General features: G+C 44.0%; 1 protein-coding gene across 1 annotated transcript in view; it reads right to left on the bottom strand.

The window, feature by feature from the left end:
- GNB1 (G protein subunit beta 1) overlaps nt 1–27,794 on the bottom strand; it is a 381,574-nt gene that overhangs the window by 167,127 nt on the left and 186,653 nt on the right. Inside the window, exons 3-4 of the mRNA XM_078642454.1 lie at nt 6,799–6,837; nt 4,884–4,990 (exon numbers count right to left, since the gene is read on the bottom strand). Coding sequence (XP_078498580.1) covers nt 4,884–4,990; nt 6,799–6,837 — 146 coding nt within the window. The remainder of the gene's footprint in view (nt 1–4,883; nt 4,991–6,798; nt 6,838–27,794) is intronic.

Genomic DNA, 27,794 nt, shown 5'->3' on the forward strand with positions numbered 1-27,794 from the left:
CCTATTCTGAAGATATGCTGCGATGGCGGATAGATGTATCCGAATGGAAGTGTACGCTAGATTGCACTTGTACAGATGTAGCAGATAACAAATGATGTTAGGGATAGATGCATCTAGCGGGTTGATGTCATTAGCCGTACAGTAAATGACAAAACGCTTCCATTTTGCAGCATAGCATGCTCTGGTAGTTGGCTTCCTTGCCTCCTTGATGATGTTCATGCATTCTGGAGGTAGGTTAAGGTATCCGAACTCTAGGACTTCAGGAGCCAGATCGCCAGGTTGAGCTGTTGCGGATCTGGATGCTGAATTTCTCCATGGTTCTGCGTCAAAAGTCTGGGCGTGAGGCGCAGTCTTTGATGCGGCACCACTGAGAGTTCGAGGAACGTGGTGTACCATGCTTGGCGCGCCCAAGTTGGAGCAACTAGGATGAGAGTCATTGCGTGCTGCCTTAGCTTTCTTGCCACCAGCGGTATCAGAGGGGCTGGCGGAAAAGCGTACGCAAATTTGCCTGACCAGTTCATCCATATCGCATTCCCCTGCGACTGTGGGTGAGGGAACCTGGCGGCAAAGTGTTGGCATTTTGCGTTTTCTTTTGTTGCAAACAGGTCTATCTTCGGATGACCCCACTGCTGGAAGTACGGGTGGAGTACAGATGGGTGTAACTCCCACTCGTGCATTTGATGGCTGTGTCTGCAGTAAAACCTTATTCTATATGGTTGACTGGACGAGATGTAAATCCTAATTTGTACGTAGAAATAAAAACAGATTACATTTTTTTTAATTAGTTGCTAGACTGACCACTAAAAAACATCCACTGATACTCATGGGGAAAATCCCCAAGAAAAATCTAATTCATTTGAGTGTTTGATGTTGTATCAGGTTCTTTTGGTGTTTAAGATCCACAATATTACTCAGTCTAGGCACCCATGGTGACCAGGGTTTCCAAACTGAAGTGGCGGAACAAAGTCCTTTAGATACTGTGGAGGTCATGCTCAAAAACGTCCCCCATTGCGGAGTATCCTTAGTGCTTCCCAACCAAGTGGTGGAAAAAAATTTGAAGATGGCGACCAAGTAATGGGAGATAGTGAGTTTACACTTTAAGTTCTAAGGAGGTTTTGTCAACTACATATGTGACAAACATCCACCCAAAATAAAAAACCTTTGTACAGAGTTTTTCGACCCAACCACTAAATTAAGGAAGAATGCCCAGCGTGTAGATCTAGAGGAAATTCACACCGCAAAATCATTAACACCATGGGTTGTATTCATATGTACAAGCTCTGTATGGAAATCAGTGAGTTGCGGCCAACGTTTGTGGTTCAGAGGCTACAGTTCCCTAGCCACAGATCTCAATGTCTTACATTCCCACTAAAGTAAAGACTAATGGGTCCGACTGCAGAATTTAATGTTGGAAGGCCGGACGCCAGAGGCAAAGGAGAGGCTTTGTCAAGGCCTGATAACAGTGCATTTTGATGGTTACTTGTACCACAAGCAGTAGAAGAACCTGCAAGCATAATGAGGGTAATCCCCGGAAACTGTACACCAATACCAGTTTGTCGAGGGTATGAACACAAGGGAAGAGCATCCAGAGTCAGATATTGCACTGGGTGTGAGTGGGTGTATACAAATATCTGAGAACACCTTAAGTTTGTGTGCTTTTGCGCGGTCCATGAAAATCATAACAACCCAATGATCATCAGAAACCCTACACATTTTATCAGGACATTATGAATAAATTAAGGGAACAGAAGGACGAAAGTCAACAATTCGCATCCTGCAATCGAGTTACCAGGAGATCTGGATTATGGCAAATGGTCTCTTGAAATCAGTTTTAAGGAATTTCCTAAATTAGAAGTCATTTGACTCCTTTTTGAACTGGAACAAGTAATTCAATACCATACATGGTGTGTTGTTGGTCTAAGTCTGTGGCTATTGATGCCTATTTCCCAGAGGTACTCAAGGTATGCTTAACGTCTTTACAGACCAGGTACAAAGAGCAAAACAGACCTTCGCTGATTGCCAAAACAGCTTACATAGCATGGGGACAACAGTGTTCCATTTTGTGAGTCCACGTATCAAGCTAGATATAAAATTTTTGAACATTCTGGAACTTAGTAGAGGATGGATCACGTTTGAAGTGGAGATGCCCATGAATGCTCAACACCACCATCCAAGCTGATGAAGGACAAGCACTAAGTTTTCCAAATAATGTTCTGCCTCCTTCGCTCTTTTATCGGATAGGTTTCGTAAATCACATTTATTGTGTGCATTCCTTTGAAGTAGTCTTGCTCTTTCAACTGAAATCTTGAACCCCCTGTGGGCGCATACAATTAACTACAGTCCTCTGACTATTTCACAGTTATCAACGCAATTTTGTATAAGATTTCCTTCTACTCCCTGTGTATTTTTTTTATTATTTTTTTTAACATGGATAGACCTTTCATGTAGGTATGCTTAGTTTGTATTTCCTCTTATTCTTTCATTAGATCAGATTTATTTATTTTTTTAAAGCTTTATATAGGGAGAACATGACCACTGGGGGTTCCAGAGCACTTTACAATTTGGCAATCACAAAAGATGCAGGAAGTAGTAACAGTAAACCAACAGATCAACACACAATCGTAACGGTCAAATATAAACAAGCGTGTCCTAAAGTGCCTGAGGGGCTGGGGATCTAGGCCAGAAATGTTTCAGTATTGCTTTAACTTCCCTTTTGAAAGAAGCAGTTGTAGGATTCAGTCTTATTTCAGGGGACAGGGAATTCCAGATTCTTGGTGTGATAACCGAGAATGCTCGATTGTACATTTCCTTTTTATGGAATTTGTGGCTTCAGCAGTAAAGTGCTGGCACCTCGAAGATCTAGAGCCACCAGAGAGTTCAAGTTTCTGTGCAAGGTATATCAGGGTGTTGAAATGTAAGGCTTTGTGGTTCATGCATGCAATTTTTTGTTGCATCTTTGCTTCATATGGGAGCCAGTTTAAAGAGTTCAGCTCAGGCGCGATAGGATTGTTTTGTTTAGAACCGGTGAGGAGCCTTGCAACAGAGTTGAGAGGCCCTTAGTGGAGCAGTCTTCGATCTGGGAACGCCGCAGAGGGTTGTGCTTCCATTTTCCAGCTTAGAATCACTAAGGCTTGCACCACAGCCTTGGAGTCGCTAAGAGGTAGGAAAGGTTTTATTTTCTTTAAGATGCTCAATTGGAAGTTTTCTCCTTTGATGAGAGCACTGATGTGCTTCTGCATCTGCAGACTCTTATCTAGCATTATTCCGAATGAGCTCATCGAATCAATGATGTTTGGCATACAATTGAGAGCTGTTAGTCGATTCAATTCTTCGATGGCTGGTGACTTTGGATTGGGCGATTAAGAGGAATTCTGTTTTGAGAACATTTAATCGCAGGTGATTAAGGGTAAGTCAACTTTGGGTTTTCTATAAAGCGGAGTGGAGGGAGACTTTCAGGTACAGTTGGGTGTCCGACATACATGCGATAGGGGATGCTGGATAGTTTCAGAACTTGTTAGAGGCTCCATGAACAAGCTGGAGAGTGCCCCCAGAACGAGTGGTGAGGGATTCAAAAAACTGGTTCACCTTGAATCTTTGGGTTCTGTAGATAAATGAGAACCAGTTTAGAACAGTCCCTAAAAGCCCCACCCTGTGTTCCAATAGGTCAATTAGGCTGTCCTGTTTAACCTTATCAAAAGCTGACAATATGCTGAGGATCAAAAGGCAAGGTTCATTCTGATCCAGCATTCTTTGTGCATCAATAAATAAATGTGAGTGAGAGTGGATTCAGCGCTATGACTGACAGAAGCCGAATTGGGATTGGTCTAGCAATTGGATTTGTTCTGTGTGGTTACATAGTTTGATGTGGAAACATTTCCCAAGGAGCTTTGCCATAGTGGGAATGTTGGAAATTGGACAGAAATTGTGAAGGTCAGTGTGATCTGCAGTCTTTTTTGTTAATTGGGGTGACCTGCCCATACTTTAGGCAATCCGGTATAGAACCTTGAAGTAGTGAGGCACTGACTATTAGTCCAAAGTGGGAGTATGGATGATCGGATCTTAAGTTAGATGTCAAGGGGTCACTAAAGTGGTTGGAGGGTTTCAGTGAAGCACGAGTTTTAAGATTAGTACTTTCATACAAAATTTTGAATAGGCTTCATGAAGGTTTTTTTTGGGGGGGTGCGAGAGAACCAGAGCAGGCGGGGCACACCAAACCGAGGTGGAGAGAGGATGATAGGTGGTGTGATCGGTAGGTTCTCCAAAGCTGACCGCAAATCAGATTTTTTTATTATTGTTTTTTTCATGGAAGGTGGTGGTAAATTTTCGCAGTTAGGCTGCGGACAGAGTCTAACTAAGGGAAGGTTAAATTGACTATTTGATTGAAGCTGGAGTTAAAAATACATTTCGGTTGGTTTTAGACTTGCTCTAGGTGGTTTCTGAAATAAGATGCTTTAGAGCATCTAATGCATTTGTTAGATATTTCACAATGATCTCAGATCTAGATGTTCGAGGAAGGGAGAAATCTCCACATTCGTTCCGCTAGTCTCAGATTTATTCTTCCTGTATTTAGACTACCATTGTACCAAGATTTGAAGACTTTAGAGGACATTAGTATTAGCTGTAGAGGCGCCATGGAGTCTAAGATGTTTGTCATGGAGTGGTTATAGTGGTCTATAAGGCCATGGACATCAGACTGGTCCACAGGAGGGGGCAAGAGGTTATCACTTTGTTTTCTATATGCAACATTTTCAATAAAAATTGCTGAAATCAGGAAAATAAATGCACCATTCAAAGGATATTACAATGCAAACACCTAAAAAAAAAAAAGCACACTCATTGCAGAAAAATATGAAAGATACAAAAACATCCCCCTTGATACACACCTGGAGTCAGTCCCCCAATGCATTGCATAAATTTTAGCCAGGTGTCCTCTGAGAGTTCTTCTGGTTCGCATTTGAATTCGACCCACTGGGTCAATGTTGGCTGTGATCTGAAACCGTAACAAGATGGCAAGAATTAAAACACCATCTGTATTAAGTGGCAATCCTTAATAAGAGTATGAAACCAAGGATGGTTGGTTACAGATATTTATTGCTTGAGAGATTAAGAATCATACTCCACTCTAAACTACAAAGCACAGTTAAGTGTCCAGTAGAAAAGCTTAATTCTTGGTAGAGATTCACAATTCTTCTCAATGAGGAAATCAGGACAATATTTTGTAGAAAACCCTTAAAATTTTATTTTGGAAAAAAATCTAATCAACGTTTCTACGTTCAAGTGAAGTTTAAAAATGTTCACATATTTTGTAAAACATGCATCTGCCAAAAAGGCGTCTTAGCACAGTGTCTAAGTGAGTGTCACATTACAGGCCAAGAACAAGGACATAATCAATGGGTAACAGAGAAACGCCAGTTTATTTAAGAGCCTTCTGCAGCTGAGTAGGTTAGTTTGAGCTCTCAGGGGGTCAGGCAGAGCATTCCACCAATTACAGGTAATGTAGGAAAACCTATTTCCCCCTCAGCATGCTTTCTTTATCCCAGGAACCAATAAGGTTATATATTGGCAGTTCGTGATCGGAGGTTGTGCAAGGGTATGTACTATCTGTACTCAGATTGAAGGGAGAAAGGGGCAAACTCGTGGAGGTCCTTATGGGACAAGCACAGGTCTTTAAATTGTATTTGCTCTCTAATGGGAAGCCAATGGAGATTACCAATGCTCTGAGAGATGGGACTAAATTTAGAGAGATTAAACAGGATACGGCCAGCCGCATTCTGCAGCATTTGGAGTTTAAGAATATTCTGCTGTGTGCCCATATATAATGTTACAGTAATCTAGATTTAAGATTACCACGGCTCAGATTACCATTTATTTATTTTTTTAACTCTAGAGGAAGAAATATTTTTTCAAATCCTTGAAGGTAAACAAAGCAGGCAGATGCAACCTGGTTTACATGATCAGAGAAGACCAACTTGGTGTACAAAAATGCAGTTTAAAAGTGCTGGGTCAGTCAATTTTGCCAACTAAGAATTTTGGGATAAATCATTACATGTCTCTTAAGGCAAGACACCCTGAATGGACGGATGCATGATGTGATGGTTAGGACGAATGGCAATGTAGCTTTCCTTCCACATTTTCAATGGATATTTTTAATTCACTGAGGTTTAGAAAATTGCATAACCAGGCAATATCCTGCATGAAGATGATGTGCTAGTTAAACAGAAATCCCGCCTAGAGTTCCCTTTTACAGGACCTGGTAAGGGACCTGTTGGAAAACATTTGAAGAGAATAGTTTTAAAGAAAAGCTATCTAAAACAAATACTTTAAGTGACCTCATGAAGAGGTTGGTAAAAAATTAGTAGTCAAACATTAAAAATCTTGATTTCAAAGTGTGCTGCAAGAACAGCCCGATTCAGGAAGTGCTTCTATACAGAATACTACCTAAATTACTATAAAAAAAAAAAAAGGAGGTCAAAAAGTGCTGCAGACTCAAATCTGATTGAGCTACTTGGAACATGTGGGGCATGAGTTGCCCTCTAATACTCCTTACCTGCTTGACTCCTTTGAAGCATTCATAATACAAACATCAGGGTTTAAATGTACATTTTCCCAAAAATTAAAATGTTGGGCATAGTCTCAGCAGATGATCATCTTGCCGATGGCCATTTATGGCGATATTGGGAGGTTAAACTTTACGTCCACAGCTCCATTTACAGCATTAGTTTCAAACTTCCTGGGGCATATTAGTCCCTCATGGATTTCACAGTACCCATTTCCAACCAATTAAAATAAGTCACCAACCTGTGCCAGTGTGGCATCGGCACAAACTTTTCTCGCATCCTGAAAGAAAAACAAAAACAGAATCAAAGTACTGTTAAGAGGAATTATGACAAATCCCATTAACGAAAACGTTCAGTGCAGGTTAAGTAGAGATTAGGAAGGGCACTACAGTCCAAGATAGCATTGCTTTAAATGTTCTAAGAAGCACTTGCGCTAGTTTGCTGGATTGCCATTGCATATGCCCTTTCAACTCAGGCCAGGCTGGTTCAGCGCAATGTAATGTACCTTAACCCATTTCCAACTCCCACCATTACTGTACTACTCAGAGTATTCATTTCTTAACTCCAGCTGCGCTCTGTCTGGATGGAGATTACAAAAACCAAATAGCCTGTTCATTGTTCGATAGCGTGAGAAGACATCTATTTACATACAGCTTCCAGACAGGTTATAAATAGACATCCTCTAGCATGAACAGATCTGGCTACAGAAATTAGACTATCAATTTAAGAAGTGTTAAACAAACTGAAAAAATACTGTATGTAGTATGAGTTCTATGAAGAAATGGGCAACTTATATTTTATTTGCTCCACATAGTTACACACGGACTCACTGAATAAAAAAAATAATTTAAAAAAATCGCTCAGACTAATGGCTCCACTTTTGCCACAAGGAGGCATTGAAGTATATACACAATAATTAACACCATGTAATCCAAATGTCTGAAAATGCCACCACAGAGAAACAAAGACAGCAATAGACAAATAACCTGTTTCTTAGGCCAACGTGCCATTGACACTTAATATCATGCACTTCTAGTTCCTGGGTTAGCCAAAGTCTGTCACTCAGATGAGGGCTGCGGTGACTGACATTAGGGTACGTGCTTGACTTTATGACTCCTTAAGAAATAGTTTGGCTATGTGGGCTGTCCTAAACTTAATTTGAGCAAGACAACTCCTTAAGACAATGAGCTGGAAAGAAACCGATACCTTTCAGACTGAAATCACAAAACAAGTTGGTAAGGAGTTTAAGAGTTGTTTCTCAACTTCTTTGCGTCTTTCACGTTAACTTCGATACCTGTAGATCTCCTGGGTTCTGAACAGAGGCATCACCACACATTCCCATAACTCCAAGTAGGCAACCTAGAATAGATTAGACTGCTGCAGAATGGTGCTACACTGTTCTGTAGACTGACAAAATATTAAATGGGTTACCTGCCATACCCAAGCTGGCACTTTGATAAGCTACAGTTGTTGATGGATCTGAATGCAGTTCGAATATTTTGTTCTGAATTCACTCACTAAGGGTTCAGAGTATGCTAGAACATTAACTTTTGTCATCTTATATCAGCAGTAAACAAAACAATCTGCTTCCTATTGAACAAAAGGAACAACTAGCTAGATTTTTCTGTAGTGCTGGTAAAAAGAAAGGTCTATTTACTGCATCAGAAAAAGTATCCCATTTCAGTCAGTCATACAGATTTATATAGGATTCAGTTTATATGGCACAACTGACGCAAGTTTCTTACTGACAACTTACATGGGCAATAAGATTTGGCATAAGCGATCCTTACAGCAACGGGCACAACTAGCTCTACAACTACTTGCCCCGCAAGAAGTTTCTACTAATTTACCAGTTAAAGGTTTACACTAGCAAATGCAGTACAAATCCTTGCTGAGTGAGTTGTGTAGAACACAATCAGATCTAAGTTTGTTTAAACTTTAGGGTGTCACCTTAGTGCTGATAAAGTGACAATATTGAGAACACAGGGAAAATGTATGTTCTGCATAGCAGCGAAACTAAAATGTAAGGTTTTAATACACAAACTGTTAAGGCATTAACGTTTCTTGCATAGAGCACTCTGCTACAGAACTTAATGCAGGACAATTAGAAACAGAAAATGTAGATTTGATAGCAGCAAGGTGTGGCAGCCTCAACAATGTACACTTGCCTTACTGGTATTAACCTGTAGCTAAGTGTTCAGGTGGTGAGTGGAGTGGTCTTTCCATGTCCATTCAGCAACCTCCCTCTCAGAAGACTACCAAGTTAAGTGAGATTTGTAGTGGTTCATTTGTGTATAAAAACCTGGGAAAAATGCACATAATTCACAGTAGGAAAAAAGATTTGCGATCTCGGTGATGAGAATTGTGGAGCAGGAGTGCGACTCATCTAACCTCCAAAAGGCTTTCCACAGTGGATAAACTACTGGGGAGGCCATGGGCTCAATTAAATCCATGGAAAATGAGGGGAGCACATTTTGAGAAGCTTCAGTTCCACTGGAATGTATCAATGTTCTCCTTTAGGGTGAACTCTGACACTCTTTAAAAAAGTATTAAAAACAAAAACAGGAACCCACAACAGAAACAGACCCTTAAACCCCTTCGCTGCGGCGGCTATTCCGCCGCAGTGCTAAGGGGGATGCGGGGCCGCGCGGCGGTCCCATGCTCTGGACGGAACCGCTCCGTCACGGCCCTAAGGTGAGCTGTGCTTGTGACGGAACGGTTCCGTCACAGACCCACCGGCCCATTAGAACATCAGCGCAGGCGCGGAATTCACGCCGCGCAGGCGCGGCGAGCGGGCCGTGACGGAACCGTTCCGTCACCAGCACAGCCCACCCGAGGCTCCTGACAGAACGGTTCCGTCACGAGCATGGGAGGGGTTAACCCCCATATTTTCCCATCAGCTCCATTGAATACAGTTCTTTAAATCCATGTGGTGGCGCACACAGAGCGGCGCACATACAGAGCGGCGCACACATACTTCAGTGGCTTATTTGAAGAAAAGAAGTGCTTTAGGCTTAGGCATACAAGAGCTACTGTGGCAGTCCATACTCCAGTGTCCCAGCTCTTGTGAAGATATGAACGAATTACAAGCATTCTGATGTCAGGGACCAAAATATAATTACGAAGGCATAGTGCTTTCAAAATCCAATAGTAAGAAACATTAGCTGTAGTGCAAATCCCTTCACAGAAAACAGAACCCTTAGAAAAGGATCTGCATTAAAGCAGAGATAATAAAAACGCTCCTCGGAGACCTACATTTCAGTCCTAAAATCAGAAAGATCCATCATCCCGACTAGTCACCTCAGCATGTGGAGTGAGTATGTTCTGATTTTTTTTAGAAGGAAATCTCCTGTATCAAATGGCACTTATAAAATCTTTGTCGGAGATCCAATGGTACAATCAGGCCTCTGAACAATACACCTTCAATTTACCTGGCAGATATAATTTTAATAAGCTAATCAGTTTTCCAAGTCCCTAGAGTAACGGGCGATGCACTAGATCTGACAAACTTTACTCTTCCCAACTTTCATGGGATCTCCTCAAAAGATGCTTAGCAAAATGTAGCTAAAACCTTCATTTGTGGATTGCCTTTGAGCTGAGGAAGAGACTACTTTAATGCAAGACTTGTTATGGCAATACTCAAGAGCCAATATAAAACAAAAGAAAGAAGGCTCTCCTCTCACTGAAGCTCCTAATTACAAACTGTGACCCACAATTCTAAAAAAGGCTTCCTGTAGAACTCTTCGTAGCTAACTGAACTTGTGTGAAGACCATCCAAAACCTACGAATCAGGCAGACATGTTTGCAATTGAGAGCAGAATGAAGGATAGTTCTGACTGGTCAGAAACAGGCACCCCCTTTAAGTAAAGAGGAGAACTGCTGCAATCTACCAGCAATCTACAAGCCTGCAATTTGGAAATCACTTTCAATACGAGTTGGGGAGGCACGAGTAAAGAATTTAAGACATGAATGCTCCCAACCAGAACTCACACTCAATATACCTAGAACTCAGCTCTTAAGATTCCCAGGTCAATGAGCATTCAATGATGAAAGCCATAGACCCATTCACATCCTCCAACAGGGATATAACGTCATAGTGCATCTTGCAGCCAAGTTGGGCTGCAGTGAGACAGAGGTTTTCCCTGAACAGTCTGCTTTCGCTACCACTGAATACCTAACATCCAAATGTATCTGTAAAGCGGTATCCTATGGGTCACCAAAGGTCTTTACACACAAACCAAGAGTACAGGTGGTCAGCAATTACAACAAGGATGCTGAAATTCCCTTTAAGCAACAAGCTTCTAAATGTGGACGATTTTTCCAAACACTGCTAAAGTAGTAAAAGCTCTTCAAAGAGCTTTCTATTACTGAGGCAGTTATGATTTTTTTTGTAAAAAGTAAAGTTTCGAGATGATCCTTCCAAATACTTTTTAAAAAAGATTTCTCATTGGTTCCATTGTAGCAAGACGTTATTAGTACCTACTTGCTCTTTAATGAGGAATGAAAAAACGAATTCCAAGGTAACTCAAGGACTCTTACTTTTGAAAACCTCTCAAGAGAGTTCCAGAAATAGAAGCATCTATGCTTAAAGAACTCTTCAATGCCTTCCAACAGTCAGGCAATATTCCTGTAGCATTGTGTGAAAGGCTCTAGTCAACTTGTTGCAAATAAAGAATTAAACAGATACTCTTATACTAAATTCCAACATACTCTAGCTAACTAAACTATTGCAAGAAGTTTTTAAGCAACACGGCAGACTTTGGAAATGCACAATCTACTAAACAGATTACAAGCAGAGTTCAGCCTGTTCAGGGGGATGAATCTACCTTCTTGCTCTTACTGCTAAGCTCTGTAAGTGAGCAAATCTCAACGGCCTCGCTGCAATTATTTTGTTGAATCTCTCAAGCATTTCGCACAACACTATCCTGTAGACAGATGTGGGAAAGGAAGACAGGGTCTTCTCTGGATCATCTTCTTCCAATAAAGGATGTTCCCTATAGTGGGGTAAGTGCCTTTGCTTCAGCTGCCTTAATTGTGAAGTATGGGGTGCCTCCAAGTTCGTCACTTAGCTCAGCCTTAACGTTTAGGTTAGTCCTCTAGCTAACGTAATTTTGTGTCATAGACTACAACATTTCACCTATGGTGACAAACACCCTAACGCACCCAGATCTTTTGAAGATTATTGCAGTTAATCTAAATTCTGCTTTTTGAAGGCCTGACGTACTGCCATTTCTTGTCCAATTGAAAAATAAGTTCTTCAAACTGAATAGCAGAAAGACTAAGGTGCTTATTTGTTTTGTCTTACCCTACTCATGACAGAATAGTAATACATTTAGCCTCTTCAAGGAACTTACTTTTGAACCGGTCAGCAGAACACAAAGTTATATTCTCTCATGCTTGCGACTTCCTGAATAACCACACTAACGCAATTTTGCTTCAACTGATATAAAGTTCTTTCAGGAACTCACATTAAAGTGAAAGTACATTTAAGTTTTCCATGTCCAAAGTTGTTGAATTCTTTACCTTTACAGTTAGGACCTCAAAATAACCTGAAGCTCTTAATCAACTGAAAGGCTAGTTGTCAACAGAGCAATTTCTTTCTACCCTGGTCCAATGTCTGCTAGGTAATAGAAGGATCCTTGTATTACATCATTTTATAAAATTGTATAAAGGGGTCAGTTTCAAAATTCCATTGCTTGCTAGCATAGTAGAGAATATTTACTTAATCCTCTTTTACTGTACTAAATAGGGCACTACTAAGACTTGACTCAACCACATTGGCTTGGCTTTTAAAGTCTCCACACTTTGAACAAATGAATGAACCTGAAAAGCTGTATAAAATCACTTGGGAAACTAATGTGCATTAAGTTCTGGAAACTGCCAGGCATGTCTAAAATAAAAGATTCTCAGGATGTTCATGGGCTACCACCATTCCGGATCCTGCAGTACTACGTCTTAGTCTACAGTGCTGAATAGTGAACTGTGCTGTGGCATGAATTGTTTTCTACCAGGGTGCATAAGTTCACAACACTATAGGAAAGGATTAAGACCGCAGGACAGACTATCCTCCTGTAGTTTCCCTCTCCTTTTCAAAAAAATAAAAGTTATCCTCCTGCATCCTTAAGAACGCTGATAAAGGTAAACTGCCGCTGGAATTAAAGAGAACTCAGTTTTCTTTAGCAAAGATCTGCTTGAAAAAGCAAGGATGTCGCATGAAGCAGACCGACCAGAACTTTTGGTAAAGGTGAATTAAAAAACAAAAAAAATTCATGGTGAGATTACATGTTAGGAGTATAATTCATAAACATATGAAAAAAGTGTGATTACAGGTTGATAATCACACAGCAAAAAAGTAGCCACAACAGTAATAAACTCTTCAAGAAAGCATTCACTCAAAATGAGGACAAATAGAAGCAGACATTAGTAACGCAGACCACCACACTACCTTTACCAAATGTGAGAATATTCATAGGAGGTTGTTAAACGGAACATGCAACTATACTTCACTTCAAAAGTTAAGTTAGGTTCTCCACTAAGTGCTATGCAACAGTCAGAAACTGCAAACAACTGTAGATCAGTACAAGGTGAAGATAAGCACAGAAGCAACAATTGTGTAACAGAGGTAACAATTCTGTGGGTGGTAGTTACAGAAATCCCAACTTTCAGGGCAAGCTGCAACAAGGCTGAATGACTAGTAGAATGAGAAAGGAAAATTGGCAGAGGGAGCTTGAAAGCCTGTCTGCCTAGGGAGAATTGATATGGGGTGGAGGTTGTTTAGATCTTTGGTGTAGTTCCTAGTTTTTGTTAATGGAGTGTCAGGAACAATTTCATGGTCGGAAAGTTTATGTTCAGCCAAAAGGGAGCTATGGATCCTTTAATTTGACTTTGTAGATGCGTTTATAGGTTCTTCTTGCCAGTCTCAGTGTAACCATGGAATTAGATGAAGGGTATTGCCATCATCTTCTTTCAGTGCACTAGAGAGCTCTTTCCTTTGTACAGATCTTTTGAGATCCACAACACTGAGGTTTTGATTTTGGGTCATAAGGGGGCTAGGTCATTGATTCATCATATCAACTGATAAGGCCTTTATGGTTAGAAGAGGAATTGACAGCTTAAAATTCTAGTTAAACTCCTCCGGTTAATTGGGGGCGTGGCCTGGACGGCAATGGCAGCAGACATGCTGTGCTGAGTTCTGCATCCACAAGCCGCAGACTATATCCTGGAGCATGCCTTTCAGAGAAAGGCCCAGAAGAGACCACTGGACAGGTAAAAGGTCTGGAGGGGAAAAGTGAACACCTCCTTGATGATTGTGAGGCCCACAATCCAGCTGAAGCAGACGTCGCAGGCAGCAGGGCCTGGGACACAGGCAGACAACTTAACGGCACTGCTACAAGGGAATGCATTGGCGTGTCGCTCCCAATTGGGTTGGGCAGGCCCCCCACCAACCTCCCCAAAGTAACGAGAGCCCTTGCCCGAAACCTTGGATAGACTAGAGGCGATCGGAGGAAGGATAGTGGAGACCGCACACTAAGATGGAGACTCACAACCAGCTACAGGGGCACCACTGAAGGTGGCATGCTACTCGCGAGGCCCCCGGCTCTTCTGGGAGGACTAGCACAACTGTGGAAACTGCCAAGAGCAAACCTGGGCAGGAGAGGTCCAGACTGGGGGTGCCGGGTTGGCTGCGGCAAAAAGTCTGGAACTAGGCCAGTGTGGAGGACACGCTGGACTTGGCCATCGCCTCATATATGTGGGGACCCCCACCATTACATAAGGCTTAAAAAAGGCAGAGCTATGAGCAGAGGGCCCCCTGAGAGCAGCAGAGAAGCCCTGCCCCAACATGGTCACAGAGTAAGATGTGGAGCGATAAAATGAGAAAGAGGGAATAACCTTACATAAACGGGCAGCATCAATGCACCACCACGGAGCCATAGGCGGCAAAGAGCAGTGCAATCCCGGCCTCCAAGTGGGACCCAGAGGGCCTCACACAGAGCAGAAACCTGGTAACCCAAAACGTGAGTAAGGAGGAAGACCTCCACCTTGTGACTCCCCCCCCCCCCCCTCCCCTCCCACAATGTGAACCTGATTCAAGTGCCAGAGAAAGCAGAGGGTCCAAGCACAGAGTTAATCATGGAACAATGACTTATGAACTGTGCTGGACAGCAATTGTCAACCTTATATAAATTGGATTGTGCCAAGACTACCGGGGCGGCGATCTGTTCTGGGAGTGCCACCACTCAATCATAGCTAGCCTGTCAATTTCAGAGATCACAACCACATTCTGCAAGGTGCACCATCACATGTGCCCTGGAAAATCAAGGGTAACAGTGAATAGGTACCTGTATTATACTGGTGCCGGGCAGTGGCAGAGAGAGACATTACTAAAAGTGAAGGCGCACCTCTGTAGCCTAGACCTAAAATATGCTCTGCTCTTCCCGGTTAAGTAAAGGGTGTACATGAAAGAAGTTCTACTTCACCACGGCAGCCTAGGTTTTGGGACTGGCTAGAAGCCGGGATACCAGATGACAGAAACTGAGGGAGCAAACAACTTCCATTAAAGACCAGGCGATTCAGGAGCTGGCTAGAGTAGTGCTGGAGATGCAAAAGGGCTGCCCGCAGACAAACCATAAATTGTGCGCCTTTTGGGGAGTCGGTTAAGTCCAACAGTAAGTGAACAGCCTTGGGGGATGAACTAGCAAGCATCACCCTGCTAGTGGTTCCCCATCGAAGACCACAGATTATCTACTCTAAAAAAAAAAAAAAAAAAATAGGACAGCTGTAGGCAACTGCAGGTGGATACTGGGGGAGGCAACAGCCCCAACTCTTATTTCGACGAGAAATCAGAGTTACTGTTGGGTGACATAGAACATGTCAAGGGTAGTTGAAAGCTCACCAGGCGACAGGGAGGGAGGGTGGAGCAAGGGGGGGTAAATTGGGGGTGTCACAACATTGAGACAAATCAGTACATCTCCCAGTCAGGGCCCGGGTTGATAGGCATCAATAGAACCACACATGACTTTGAAACAGACATCACTGAGTTAGAAAGACCTCATAACCATCTTATCCTGGAAGGTAAATGGGCTGATAAATTAAAGAGGGGAGTAGTGCTAAAATTCCTGCCCCCCACACTCCCATATTATGTTACGGGAAACACATTTGTTGGGAAACAACTAACCTTTTGGGCAGCGAGTAAATAATGTGTTAGTGTGCTTCTTCATTGGCTCACGAGGCACATTATAATGGTCCGCAGATTCCCGCCATTATAGGTACCCCAAACATGAGATGTATACCTTAATGGTTGCCAAGTTAAACAGGATATTTGAATTAGTGAAGCAAATGCCCTCAACCCCCTACCCTTTGCAACGAGTTGACATGATTCATCTGGCTAGTTCCTCATTGAGCTGCAATGCCAATGGGGCACAGTAAAGGGGCTTTGTCAGCAATAGTTTCTCTGTACGATGGGTAGAATTTTAGATATCCCTGAAGCTCAGTGCAGACTATATCTGTAGACTGCTCAACATGATTTTAAAATTAACGTGTACTTTATTGTGAGGGCCCCTGTTAAAGATTAAAAATCAATGTGGGTTAATGTTGGTAGCTAATGTTTCCCTATATTCACCTAAATGGTTGACATGCTTCTTGCCAAATTAGTCAGCAGCTATATGGCAATTCTTCAGGACCAGATCAACCTAATCTACTACTAGTGGAGTCCTATGGTAAATCCATTAAGTGTCCCCATACATCGAATCACCCCAGTAAGTGAGTACTTTGGTATAAAATTGTGCCTCATACTTGTGGGAAGATTTCACACCTAAACCGGACCCAAACATTACTTGAATCAAGTACCTTGGGACTTGTGAGATCTTCAGACAAGTAGATCTTTATCTACACAGTGGATATTGCTGGTGACCAACTGCTCCTCCACGGTTCCGACATTCAGGAGAAAGGAGGGCCAGAGATGGGCACAGACTGTCCACATGTTGGACAGACATGAGGTGGACCCAGCAACAGAATATGGACACTGGCAAACTTCGTGCAGCACCTCTACACTTCACGCAGCAAAGTCGGAGAAGAATGAGACTTAAGTAGGTTACTTAGGAACATTCTGACAGCAACTCTGGGAAAGAATGCAGCTTGGGGTCCTCAATGGCGAGAAACAGGGTCAGGTTGCGGAAGCATTAACCCAAATGCAGAGCAGGAAGTTACCAGGTCCCAATGGTTTCCCAAAGGAGTTCTTCAAAAATGTAAATAGATAGGTGGTGAAGCCGATCAGTGCTATGCTCTAGGAGTCCAAACAGAAGTGTGAACTGCCAAAGGATTTAGAGCAGGCAACAAAAGCCCTAATTCACAATCAAGGGAAGCCCCGGAGTCACTCCAATTGCCCAATCTCTTACCTAAATGTACGCATTATCCTACTTTCAAAGGTACTGGCGAGCCCTCTGATGTAGGTAATACACAACATTATAGTCCTGGATCAATCAGGATTCATGCCCTACAGGCCCACAAGGCCCAATCTTAGGCACCCGTTCAGGTGCTTCACATGGGAGGGCAGAATAGGTGAACAGACTGTGCTCCTGGCTAGATGCAGGGAAATAAAACTTTACTCCTTTGAGTGGCCATGCCTACTGGCAATTTTGGGACATATGGGCTTCGGGCCCCTCCATCCGCACATGGATTAAACTTCTAGGCACGCGCTCCACAGCCTGGGTTCAGGTAAATGGCGCTCAGTCAGAAATTTGCTCTAGCAGTAGCAATGAAGCTGGTAACCAACTTGATCAGAAAAGACACCCGGATCTGGGGCCTCCACTGGAACTTTGTGGGGGAGGACGCCATCTAACACCACACAGATGTCCTCTTATAATGGATGGAGCCAGAAGGCTCCATAGATGGGATGTTGGAGAGTTTTGAAGTCTTTGGCCGGCATGCAGGATACTGCATCAATTGGGCTACATCATGTATGTATCCACTCGCAGGTTGGGAACCTAGGGAAAACTGCCACTGTCCCATATCTAGAGAAGAAACGGGAGGGGATTTTTATATCTGGGAATCTAGATCACTGGAGAACAGTGCATCTTTCTACAAAATAACCATCACAGTTTTTGTAAGTGCTCCAGAGCTCCCTGTTCAAGATTCCTGAGCAGTTCTTTAGGACAGCAGAGTTCCAAACCAGTCAACTGGTGGGGTGTGGGGGGAGGGGTGGTGTGCACAACTCAAAAAGCACTGGGGACACCCAACCACAAAGCAGCAGATGGGGTATTGCTTTACCAAACCTGTGCCTTTATTATTAGGCAACCAAATCAGTGGTGCTTAACGATTAGAGAGCCATGGATCAACAGATATGTTAAAAGGCTCTATGGGACTGGCGGACCGAACCACCTACCAAGCCGCACAGCGATGGTTATTGAGACACGGAGAAAAGCCAATAAACTGACTGGACACCAGGGCGTTTTGACCCTGGAGACTCCACTCTGCCCCCTCCCCTACAGGGAGTGGAAGGCCACAGAAAATGGGCTGTGCTTGGCATCTCAAAGTTAGGAGACATTTTGACAAGCCAAGGGATGGTGATCTCTGAAGACATCCAGACTCCATACGAGCGGATAGGGAACCAATGCCTACGGTATCTCCAGATAAGGAATCTACTATAGGGGATGTATGGACCCAGATACAGACAGCTCGCTTGAATATAGACTACTAGGAGCCGCAATCCACTGCCACACTGTCTTGGTGCTCTGCGGGACTCTACTGCCCAACAGCTTCCCCCGCTGGGGGCCACTGCGAGAAAACGAGGACTAGGAGTTAGCATGCTGCTACTCCAGAGGGTGAGGATCAGGGCAGGTTTTAGGTCCATCCAGCTCAAAATCCTACATAGAGCATACTACACTAGATCAAGACTGTTTGTCACAGGTAGGACAACAACAGACAGCTTCCTCAGGGAATGCACACAGCGGGAGAACACTCTTGCATATGATATGGGACTGCCAGCAGATATGGCCATTTTGGAAAGGGTTCAAAGATACAAAATTAGCCCTAAATTAATCACTTGACCTGCATTCCCGAGTGGTGATTTGATATTGAGGGGATACCAAATGTTGGCTAAATATACATTTGTTTCCTTTATTGTGGTCTTTCTTGTAGCCAGGCGACATGTCATACAAAAGTGTTGGTGTGCGACCGGCCAGAAGATAGGCCAGTGAGAGACCATGTATGCATGAGAGCAAAAGGAACAAATATATATAGCACAAGGATGCCCAGTAAATTTACCAAGGTATGGGGTCTGTGAAGAGAAATATAAAATGAACTGCCACACGACTGATGCGAAGGGGGTGTCTAAGTTAAAGACTATGGCACCAAATTTAGTCCCAAAAGGATATTAAAATCCGACACCAGGGAGATATAAAGCATAATGTAGCTAAAGTATGGGAACACTTCGGATTGTCGGGAATGTGAGCCACAAGTTGGGAGGGCTCCTGTAATGTTATGTACTTGTTTTATACTAACCCTAAATAAAATAGGTTTACAAGAAAAAAACTACATCTACGGCTAATCAATCCTTAAAGTTTTTAAGGTCCCTAATCCACATTTTCGGTCTTGTGGGTTAGCCATTTACAGCAGTTATAACCAAAATATTTGAGAATTAGTTGTCTGTGCAATAAACTGGTAGTCTTCCGTCTTTTTTCTCTCTAATCAGTTCCCTTGTAGCTCCCTTAATGTGAGTTGGAGCTGTCCAAAATTGAATGAGATTTCAGTTTTGAAGATAGGATGAAAGTTTGAATACTGCAGTACGTACCTGTACACTAGGGTTCAGTAGTATTGATATCTTTATAGATTCACATGCTTGAATCTTCCCAGTCATCATGGTGGGAGTCCCACTGTACTTAAATAGGCAGTACTAAAAAGGAGTACATTAGAAAACATTGTGAAAGCAATTGGATTTTTTAACCAATTCGTATCCTCATAAACGACCCAAATTTCAGCCAATGAGGTATACGCCCTGAAACCACAATCGCCTGCAGAACCACCATACCGCAGATTGAGCACAAGTGTGAATAAAAGACTAGTAATGAGATATATAGTGGCCAGCCGAAACGGGAAAGTGAGCAGACAGGCCACATGTGTATCTATGAAATATCAATACTGGAGAACGACAGTGTACATACAGGAAAGTAACTTGTTTTTTCTCCAGTATGGACTTTCATAGATTCACATGCTTGAATACAAGTAGCTAGCAGTACAAGATAACCAAAAGAAAGTGCTTAAGGCAAGGATACTTTAACCCTAAATGCGAGACCAATAAGCCATTAATTAAAAATATGTAACCCACTGAGAAAATATAAACACACATACATATATACACATACACACAATACATATATACATATATACACATATATACATACACATATACACATATATATATATACACACACACACACACACACATACAAAGCAAAGAATATATGATATAGTAACACTTTTTTGTAAAAGTGCCTTGAGTAAATAAGGTGTATCTTAATGCAAGAGGTGTCGTAACACTGCTTGCCTAACCACCGAATCGCCTTTCCATGCTGAATCCAAACTGAGTCTGGTAAAATTATAGGCTTTCAACCAGGTCACTGCTCTACCGATACCTGGAAGCGATACTCCAGTAAATAAGGCTGTGGAAGTAGCATTTTCATGGCAAAAAGCAATAGCAGAGGATATCCAACGAGAGATGCTGTTTGTTGCTAGAGCGTAGCCCTTTCTAGGAGGTGCAAAAGGTATGAGCAGCTGACCAGTTTTTCAAAAGGTTTTTGTCTTATCGATGTAGAATTTCAGACAGCGCTTTACATCTATTGAGTGAATAAACCTCTCCACAGGAGATGGGTTCATGAAGTAGGTTGGCAAAATTAAGGGCTCATTCAGGGGGAATGGTTTTGGAACTTTATGTATGGATTGATTTAGAATTCGTTCTCAACAGCACTTTATCCTGTTTAAACTGAAGAAAGGGCTCAGAGACTGCAAGCTTGAATCTCACTTATTCTTCTGGCCAGTCATGACCAGCAAGAGCGCCATCCTCAAGGAGACATTTGATGTGAGCTGTATGCATAGGCTCAAAAGTTGCCTCATGAGCTGAGCGAGGACTGTATTTAACTGCCAGGGAACTGATGGGCACTTTACAGGTGGAAACACCCTGAAAAGGCTTTTCATGAACTCCTTTACCAAACCAAAGAAACCAAAGCGAGATTTCGCCAGGCTTTCTTCAATATGAAGAAACTGCCACCGAGTGCTTTCTAATAGCAGAGTACGGCAACTCTGATCTTGCCAAGTGAAGCAAATATGCAATAACTGATCTGGTGTAGATTGAAAAGAATGTAGATTGTTAAGGATGTAGATTGTTGTCGAAGCTCCAGTGACAGAATCTCTTCCACTTTGCAACACAATTTTTCTGGTGAAAGCTAGAGTGTTCTACAATGGATCTACATTCTTCAGTAATATTTAGGGATTAAAATTCCTGCTCATGAGGTGCCAAGAGGATAAATTCAGAGATTTTAACTGCGGGTGTACTATCGGCCCTTGGTTCATGGAGATCAGATTGTGGGTCAGTGGGAAGCGAATGTGCGGGCAAGACAATATCAGAAGTTCTTAGAACCAATAGTGTCTCGGTTATGCTGGAGTTATTAAAATCAGATGGCATGGATCTTAACTTTACATAGTAATCTTGGGAACAGTGGAAATGCATAAGCCAACATCCCTGTCCATCTTAGTTGAAGAGCAGTCTCTCCTCCCCTCATCCCCCCAACCCATTCTGATGTCATCTGTTGACAAACTTTTCGCATTTCTGGTTGTTCAGTGTTGCAAAAAGGTCCAATGGTGGAGTACTCCAAATTTTGAAGACCCAGGTCAGCTGCTCACAATTTAATTCCCATTTGTGGCTTTGGCTGTTGCTTTTGCTGAGAGAATCTGCCCTAGTGTTTTATGCCTGCGACATGCTCCACTTGAAGAGAGATGCTGTACCACTGCCAGATCTCGAGCTGGTAGCATTTGTGATCTTGTTCCACCTTGCTTGGCCAGGTAAAACCGTGATGGTGCTCTCTGTTCTTACTAGACCAGAAGAACCGCAATTCCTGGGGAGGAATGCCTGTAAACCTAGCTACACTGCCTGCAATTCCAGAAGGTTGATATGTATTTATGTCTTTTGGGCTGTCCATTTTCCATGAATTTCTAGCTCCTGAAGATGAGCACCCCGCCCCCCACCCCCCCTAATCCGTGAAGGGAATCGTCCATAGTCCTAATGTGATTGGGGCATTGCGCCTCGAAGGAGAGGCCTGGAGATATATATTTCGCTGTATTTCCCACCATGACAGGGCTTCTTTCATTGCCAGGGTGATGCCTGATATCGAAAGAGCCTCAAGCCTGGATCCACCGGACATCCAATTGTTCCTGAAGCCGCAGTTTGGAATCAGTGGGATGCACAAGGATACCATGGTTTTGTACATCCTCACTGAAACTGACTTTTTTGTATTTGAGCCGTTCTATGCAAGATCTAGTGAATTTATTCTGTTGTAGGGGGAAGCCTTTACTATCTTTATGTCCAGACCAGTCCAAGGAACACAGATTGACTTGGGATGAAGGATACATTTTCCATATTGATCTGCAGCCCCAGTGATTTGAAGAGCTGATAAGGCCATGAAGAGTTTTGCAAGAGCGGTATGTGCCCCTCCCCACCCCCCCCAACTAGCCAGTCATCTAGGTAGGGATAAACCAGGTGCCCCTGCTGTTTTAAGGCGGCGACCCCTGGCGCCATGTACTTTGTGAACATTGGGTGCTGATCGGAGGCTAAAAAGTCAGTATAACGCAAACTGTAGGAACAGGCAATGTTTGTTTGACGTGAATGTGAAACTAGGTGTCTAAGATAGAGAGAGGTCATATAGTCCCCATTGTTTATCATTAATAGAATCTCTTGAAATGACAGCAGCTGTTTTTTTTATATACTTATTTAAGCGTGAGAGATCCATGACCTGTCTCCATTTGTCACATTGCTTTTTTTATGAGGAAATACTTGGAGTAGAAGTCCTTTGCACAGTGCTGGCTAGGAACCTCTATTGTCCCCTTTAAGAGAAGTAAGGAAATCTGCTTTAATAGAGTTAGATGCAGAGGTTTTCTAGACAGGTGGGAGACCAGGAGGCTTTTGGACAAATTTTAAGGTGTGACCCTGATAAATATTTTCCAACACCCAATTGTCCGTGGTTATATGGAGCCATTGATAACAAGCAGACAGGTAACGGACCTTTTGAAGCTTACGTTGGTACAAGGCGACTGGTGGAGCCGAAATGTCACCAACTTCTGGCGTTATACTGGGATTTTCCTCTTGTTGGAGGATGTTGGCGAGCAGATTGCTGCATGTAAGGAATGTTAGAGGCTCAAAACATGTTGCCCAGCATATTGCGGTCTTGTTGCGGATATGGCTGGTATCTATACGATTAAAAAGGAGGATCTTTTCTAGTTTTGACCTCTTCTACGGAAGTCAAGTCAAGTCAGAGAATTTATATAGCGCACTACATACCCAGAGGGTCTCAAGGCGCTTAGGAAGGGGAGGAGGATTACTTGTCAAATATCCACGTTTTAAGTTGCTTTCTGAATGCTAGGTGGTTCTGGGTAAGGCGAAGGTAAGTGGGGAGTGAGTTCCAAGTTTTAGCAGCCAGGTATGAGAAGGATCTGCCTCCCATGGTGGTCTTGTTGATGCGAGGTACAGTGGCGAGGGCTTGGCTGGAAGAATGTAGTTGGCGGGAGGGGGCGTAGAAGGACAGTCGTGAGTTGAGGCATTCTGGTCCGATGTCGTAGAGTGATTTGTGTGCGTGGGTTAGCAGTCGGAAAGTGATTCTCTTATTGACGGGTAGCCAGTGGAGGTCTTTCAGGTGACCAGAGATGTGTTCGTTGCGCGGGATGTCTAATATGATCATGGCTGATGCGTTTTGGATTCGTTGGAGTTTCTTCTGGAGTTTAGCGGTAGTACCTGCGTAGAGGGTGTTTCCGTAGTCCAGTCGGCTCGTGACCAGAGCATGGGTGACTGTTTTCCTGGTTTCGGTGGGGATCCAGCGAAATGTTTTTTTGAGCATGCGAAGAATGTTGAAGCAGGATGAGGATACGGCGCTGACTTGTCTGTTCATTGAAAGTGAAGAATCCAGGACAACGCCTAGGTTCCGTGCGTGGTCTGTCGGGATGGGTGCTTTTCCAAGGGCTTCCGGCCACCAAGAGTTGTCCCATGCAGAGGGGGATGTACCTAGGATGAGGACTTCTGTTTTATCTGAGTTCAGTTTCAGACGGCTGTGTTTCATCCATTCAGCAACTTCTTTCATTCCTTCGTGTAGGTTAGTTTTGGCGGTGCTAGGGTCCTTGGTGAGAGAAAGGATTAGTTGAGTGTCATCCGCGTAAGAGATGATGTTGAGGTTGTGTTGGCGGGCGATGGCCGCGAGGGGGCTCATGTATACGTTGAAGAGGGTGGGGCTGAGTGAGGATCCTTGTGGTACGCCACAGATGACTTCAGTGGCCTCGGACTTGAATGGTGGGAGGCGGACTCTCTGGGTTCTTCCGGTGAGGAACGAGGTGATCCATTCAAGTGCTTTTCCTTGTATTCCGATGTTACTGAGGCGTTGTAAAAGGGTGCTGTGGCAGACTGTCGAATGCTGCAGAGAGGTCGAGGAGGATGAGGGCGACTGTGTCTCCATTGTCCAGTAGAGTTCGAATGTCGTCTGTTGCTGCGATGAGGGCGGTCTCAGTGCTGTGTTTTGCTCGGAAGCCAGATTGTGAGGAGTCGAGGGATTTGTTGTCTTCGAGGAAAGCGGCGAGCTGGTTGTTGACAGCTTTCTCGATTACTTTGGCCGGGAATGGAAGGAGTGAAATGGGGCGGTAATTTTTGAGTTCGGTGGGGTCCGCTGTGGGTTTTTTCAGAAGGGCGGTGAGTTCAGCGTGTTTCCAGTTTTCCGGGAAGGTGGCCGAGTTGAAGGAGCAGTTGATGACGTCTCGGAGGTGCGGTGCTATGACGGAGTCTGCTTTGTTGAAGATGTGGTGAGGACATGGGTCTGTGGGGGATCCTGAGTGGATGGAGTTCATCAGGCGGATGGTGTCCTCAGTGGAGATTGGGTTCCAGTCGTTAAGGGTGTTCAAGGGGGGAGAATGTTCAACATATGGTTGGGTGGGTTGGACTCCGGGTTGGTTGTCGAAGCTGTTGTGGATGTCTGCAATCTTGTTGTGGAAGAATGAGGCTAGGGAGTCGCAGAGGGCTTGAGAGGGGGTGATGTCGTTGGAGTTGGCCGAGGGATTGGAAAATTCCTTGACGATGTTGAAAAGTTCCTTGCTGTTGTGGGCGTTGTTGTCAAGTCGATCTTTGAATGCTGTTTTCTTGGCCTTTCGGATTAGTTGGTGGTGAGTGCGGGTGGCGTTTTTGAAGGCGTCCTTGGTGCTGGTGGTTGGGTCTTTTTTCCAGGCCTTTTCAAGGGAGCGGCAGAGTTTCTTGGACTCCTTAAGATAATCGTTGAACCATGAGGCCTTCTTGTTGCCAGTTTTGCTTTGACGTTTTTTCAGTGGTGCTAAGGTGTCGGCGGTGATGGATAACCATAGGGTGAAGTTGGCGGCGGCTTGGTTTGGGTTAGAGGAGTGGGCTGGGGTGTTTAGAAGGAGCGATGAGGAGATCTGGTCGGTGGTGATTTTGTTCCAGTTTCTTTGCAGAATTGGTTGGAGGTGGTTGGTGGGTTTTGGCTTGTTGTAGGTGAAGTGAACGCAGCTGTGGTCAGTCCAGAGGAGATCCGTAGTGTGGCTGAAGGAGACATGATTGCTGGAGGTGAAGATGGGGTCGAGTGTGTGACCTGCGATGTGGGTGGGGGAAGTGACCAGCTGTTTAAGTCCGAGGTTGGCGAGGTTGTTCAAGAGGGTGGTGGTGTTGCGGTCGTTGATCTTTTCAAGGTGAAAGTTGAGGTCTCCCAGAAGGATGTATTCTTTGGAGGGGAGCGCATGTGGAGTGATGAAGTCCGTGATGTCTTCACTGAATTTTGCGCGGGGTCCTGGTGGTCTGTAGAGGAGGGTGCCTCTGAGTGTGGTCTTGGGGTCGATGTGGATCTGGAAGTGAAGGTGTTCGGAGTTGGCGAGGTTGGCGTCAGAGCTGGTTGAGATGCGGATTGATTTTTTATGGACGATAGCGATTCCTCCTCCTGTGTGGCCGGTACGGTCTTTGCGAGTGATCTTATAGTCTTCAGGGATGGCAATGGTGATGTCTGGGGCGGAGGAAGCGTTCATCCATGTTTCCGTTAGGAAGGCGATGTCTGGAGAGATGGTGTCTAGTAGATTCCATAGGTCAATGGCGTGTCTGTGGACCGAGCGGGTGTTGAGAAGGATGCATTGTAGGTGGTTGGGGTCGGGAATCTGTGGTATGGTCGTAGCGGAGATGTTGTCGGTGCCGCTGAATTTGCAGGAGTAGCAGGAGAAAGGTCCATGGGTGTGTCCAGGAGCTGCTTGGACGCAGTTGGGGGCGCGACCGGGGTTGAGGGCTAGGAGGGTGGCGGCATCGTAGGTAATGCGGGAAGGCTGGGCAGCGCGAGGAGCAGGGGGTCTGGCGTTGGGCGCGGTCCAGGCGCGGACGGGCGTAGACGGGCTTACCTTTGGTGCACCTTCGGCGCGGCTGGGGCGCGGTCGCTGCGCGTGAACGCTGCGCGCGAAAACACCTGTCATATGGATGGTGGAGGGGGAGGGGCGAGGGCGTCTCAGCTGGGAGGCGGGGCGGGCTAAAGATGAGCACAACAAAAAACAAAATGGAGGCGGAGGGGGGAGCACAGCAAACGCGCAAACCGAGTGGAAATAAACTTTAAATAGTTAAGTAAAATGCAGGTAAGCTCAGCGGCGATCAGGCAGGCAGCAGGCACAAATAATTATGCAGTTGTGGGAGCAAAGCGGCACAATGCGCAAACAGGCTCGAGTCAGCCAAATAAATAATTAAAGTGCAAGTTAGCTCAGTGGCGATCAGGCAGGCAGCAGGCACAAATAAAGTTGCAATTATGTAAAGCAAAGCGCCAAAACGATACCAGATATCTCAGAGGGACACTGGGGAGCGACCACTCAGCTCTAGGGAGAGGAGCGAGTCGGAACAGTTGAAAACGTTGCTGGAGTGTTCCTAGGGAACGTGCTGTTTCCGGATCCACCTTTATTTATAGAGCATCACAGACATGTTTTCCGAATAATAAATACAAAGGATCTGTGCACACGTTCTCTTGTAGATAGTATAAATACTATATGTAGTTAGAAAATCACAACACAAAAACACAATAGGAAATGTTGATTGAAGTGTTCTTCCAGTTAAGGTTTATTCTTGGTGCCCAGCTAACACGTGTTTGGTCAGGGAGTTACCCTAAACTTCTTGAGGGCTCTCACGGGCAGCTTAACATCAACGTTGAGAAAAGCTCTCCGCCGGTTTTACTTCCGTCCTGGCTGTAGTTAAATCCAGGCAATGTTGCTTAGCAAGAAACTGTATTTAAGACTGGTGTTTACCAGATAGTGGAGCGCCGTAGTTCTCGCTCCCCAAATCAAACAGCTAGATTAGCCGCCACCATTCCCGCTCCCGTGTGTGTAACACCAAGAATAAACCTTAACCGGAAGAACACTTCAATCAACATTTCCTATTGTGTTTTTGTGTTGTGATTTTCTAACTAAGTTTAGTATTTATACTATCTACAAAAGAACGTGTGCACAGATCCTTTGTATTTATTGCTTGTGGACTATGGTCTATTGTGGAGGTTGTGGGTTTTCCTCTTTTCTGTGGCACCATTCCAAACACTATTCCATCAAAAATTATGTTAAATTTTGGAGGCGCCACCACTTATCGCAAAAATAATAACCCTTCCTCTGTGTAATGTTTTCCGAATAAATTTGCCATCAAAAGGCATGTCCATAATTTTTGACTGACCCTCAGGTCAGAAAGTAGTAGGCTTTATATTTCCTATCCATTCTCGGAACCACAGCTGTGATCGCAGTTGGATTCTTCAATAATTTGAGCCCCCTCGTCCCAAATGTAGCTTACCATAGGAATGGCTCTTATAGATTTCGAAGTGGAATCTTTAAAATCATAAGGCAAGCATTTGGCTTGCTTCGTAGGGAGTCAAATCTTTTAGATGCTAGTTCCACAACTGATGGACCCCCCCCCCCCCACAATGTACTCTGGTGAAGAACTAGCATGGGATGGTGAAGAAGACAGTGAGGATGGTACAAAGTAGT

This window comes from Lissotriton helveticus, chromosome 5_1, assembly GCF_964261635.1.
Source record: "Lissotriton helveticus chromosome 5_1, aLisHel1.1, whole genome shotgun sequence".
Classification (NCBI taxonomy): Eukaryota; Metazoa; Chordata; class Amphibia; order Caudata; family Salamandridae; genus Lissotriton; species Lissotriton helveticus.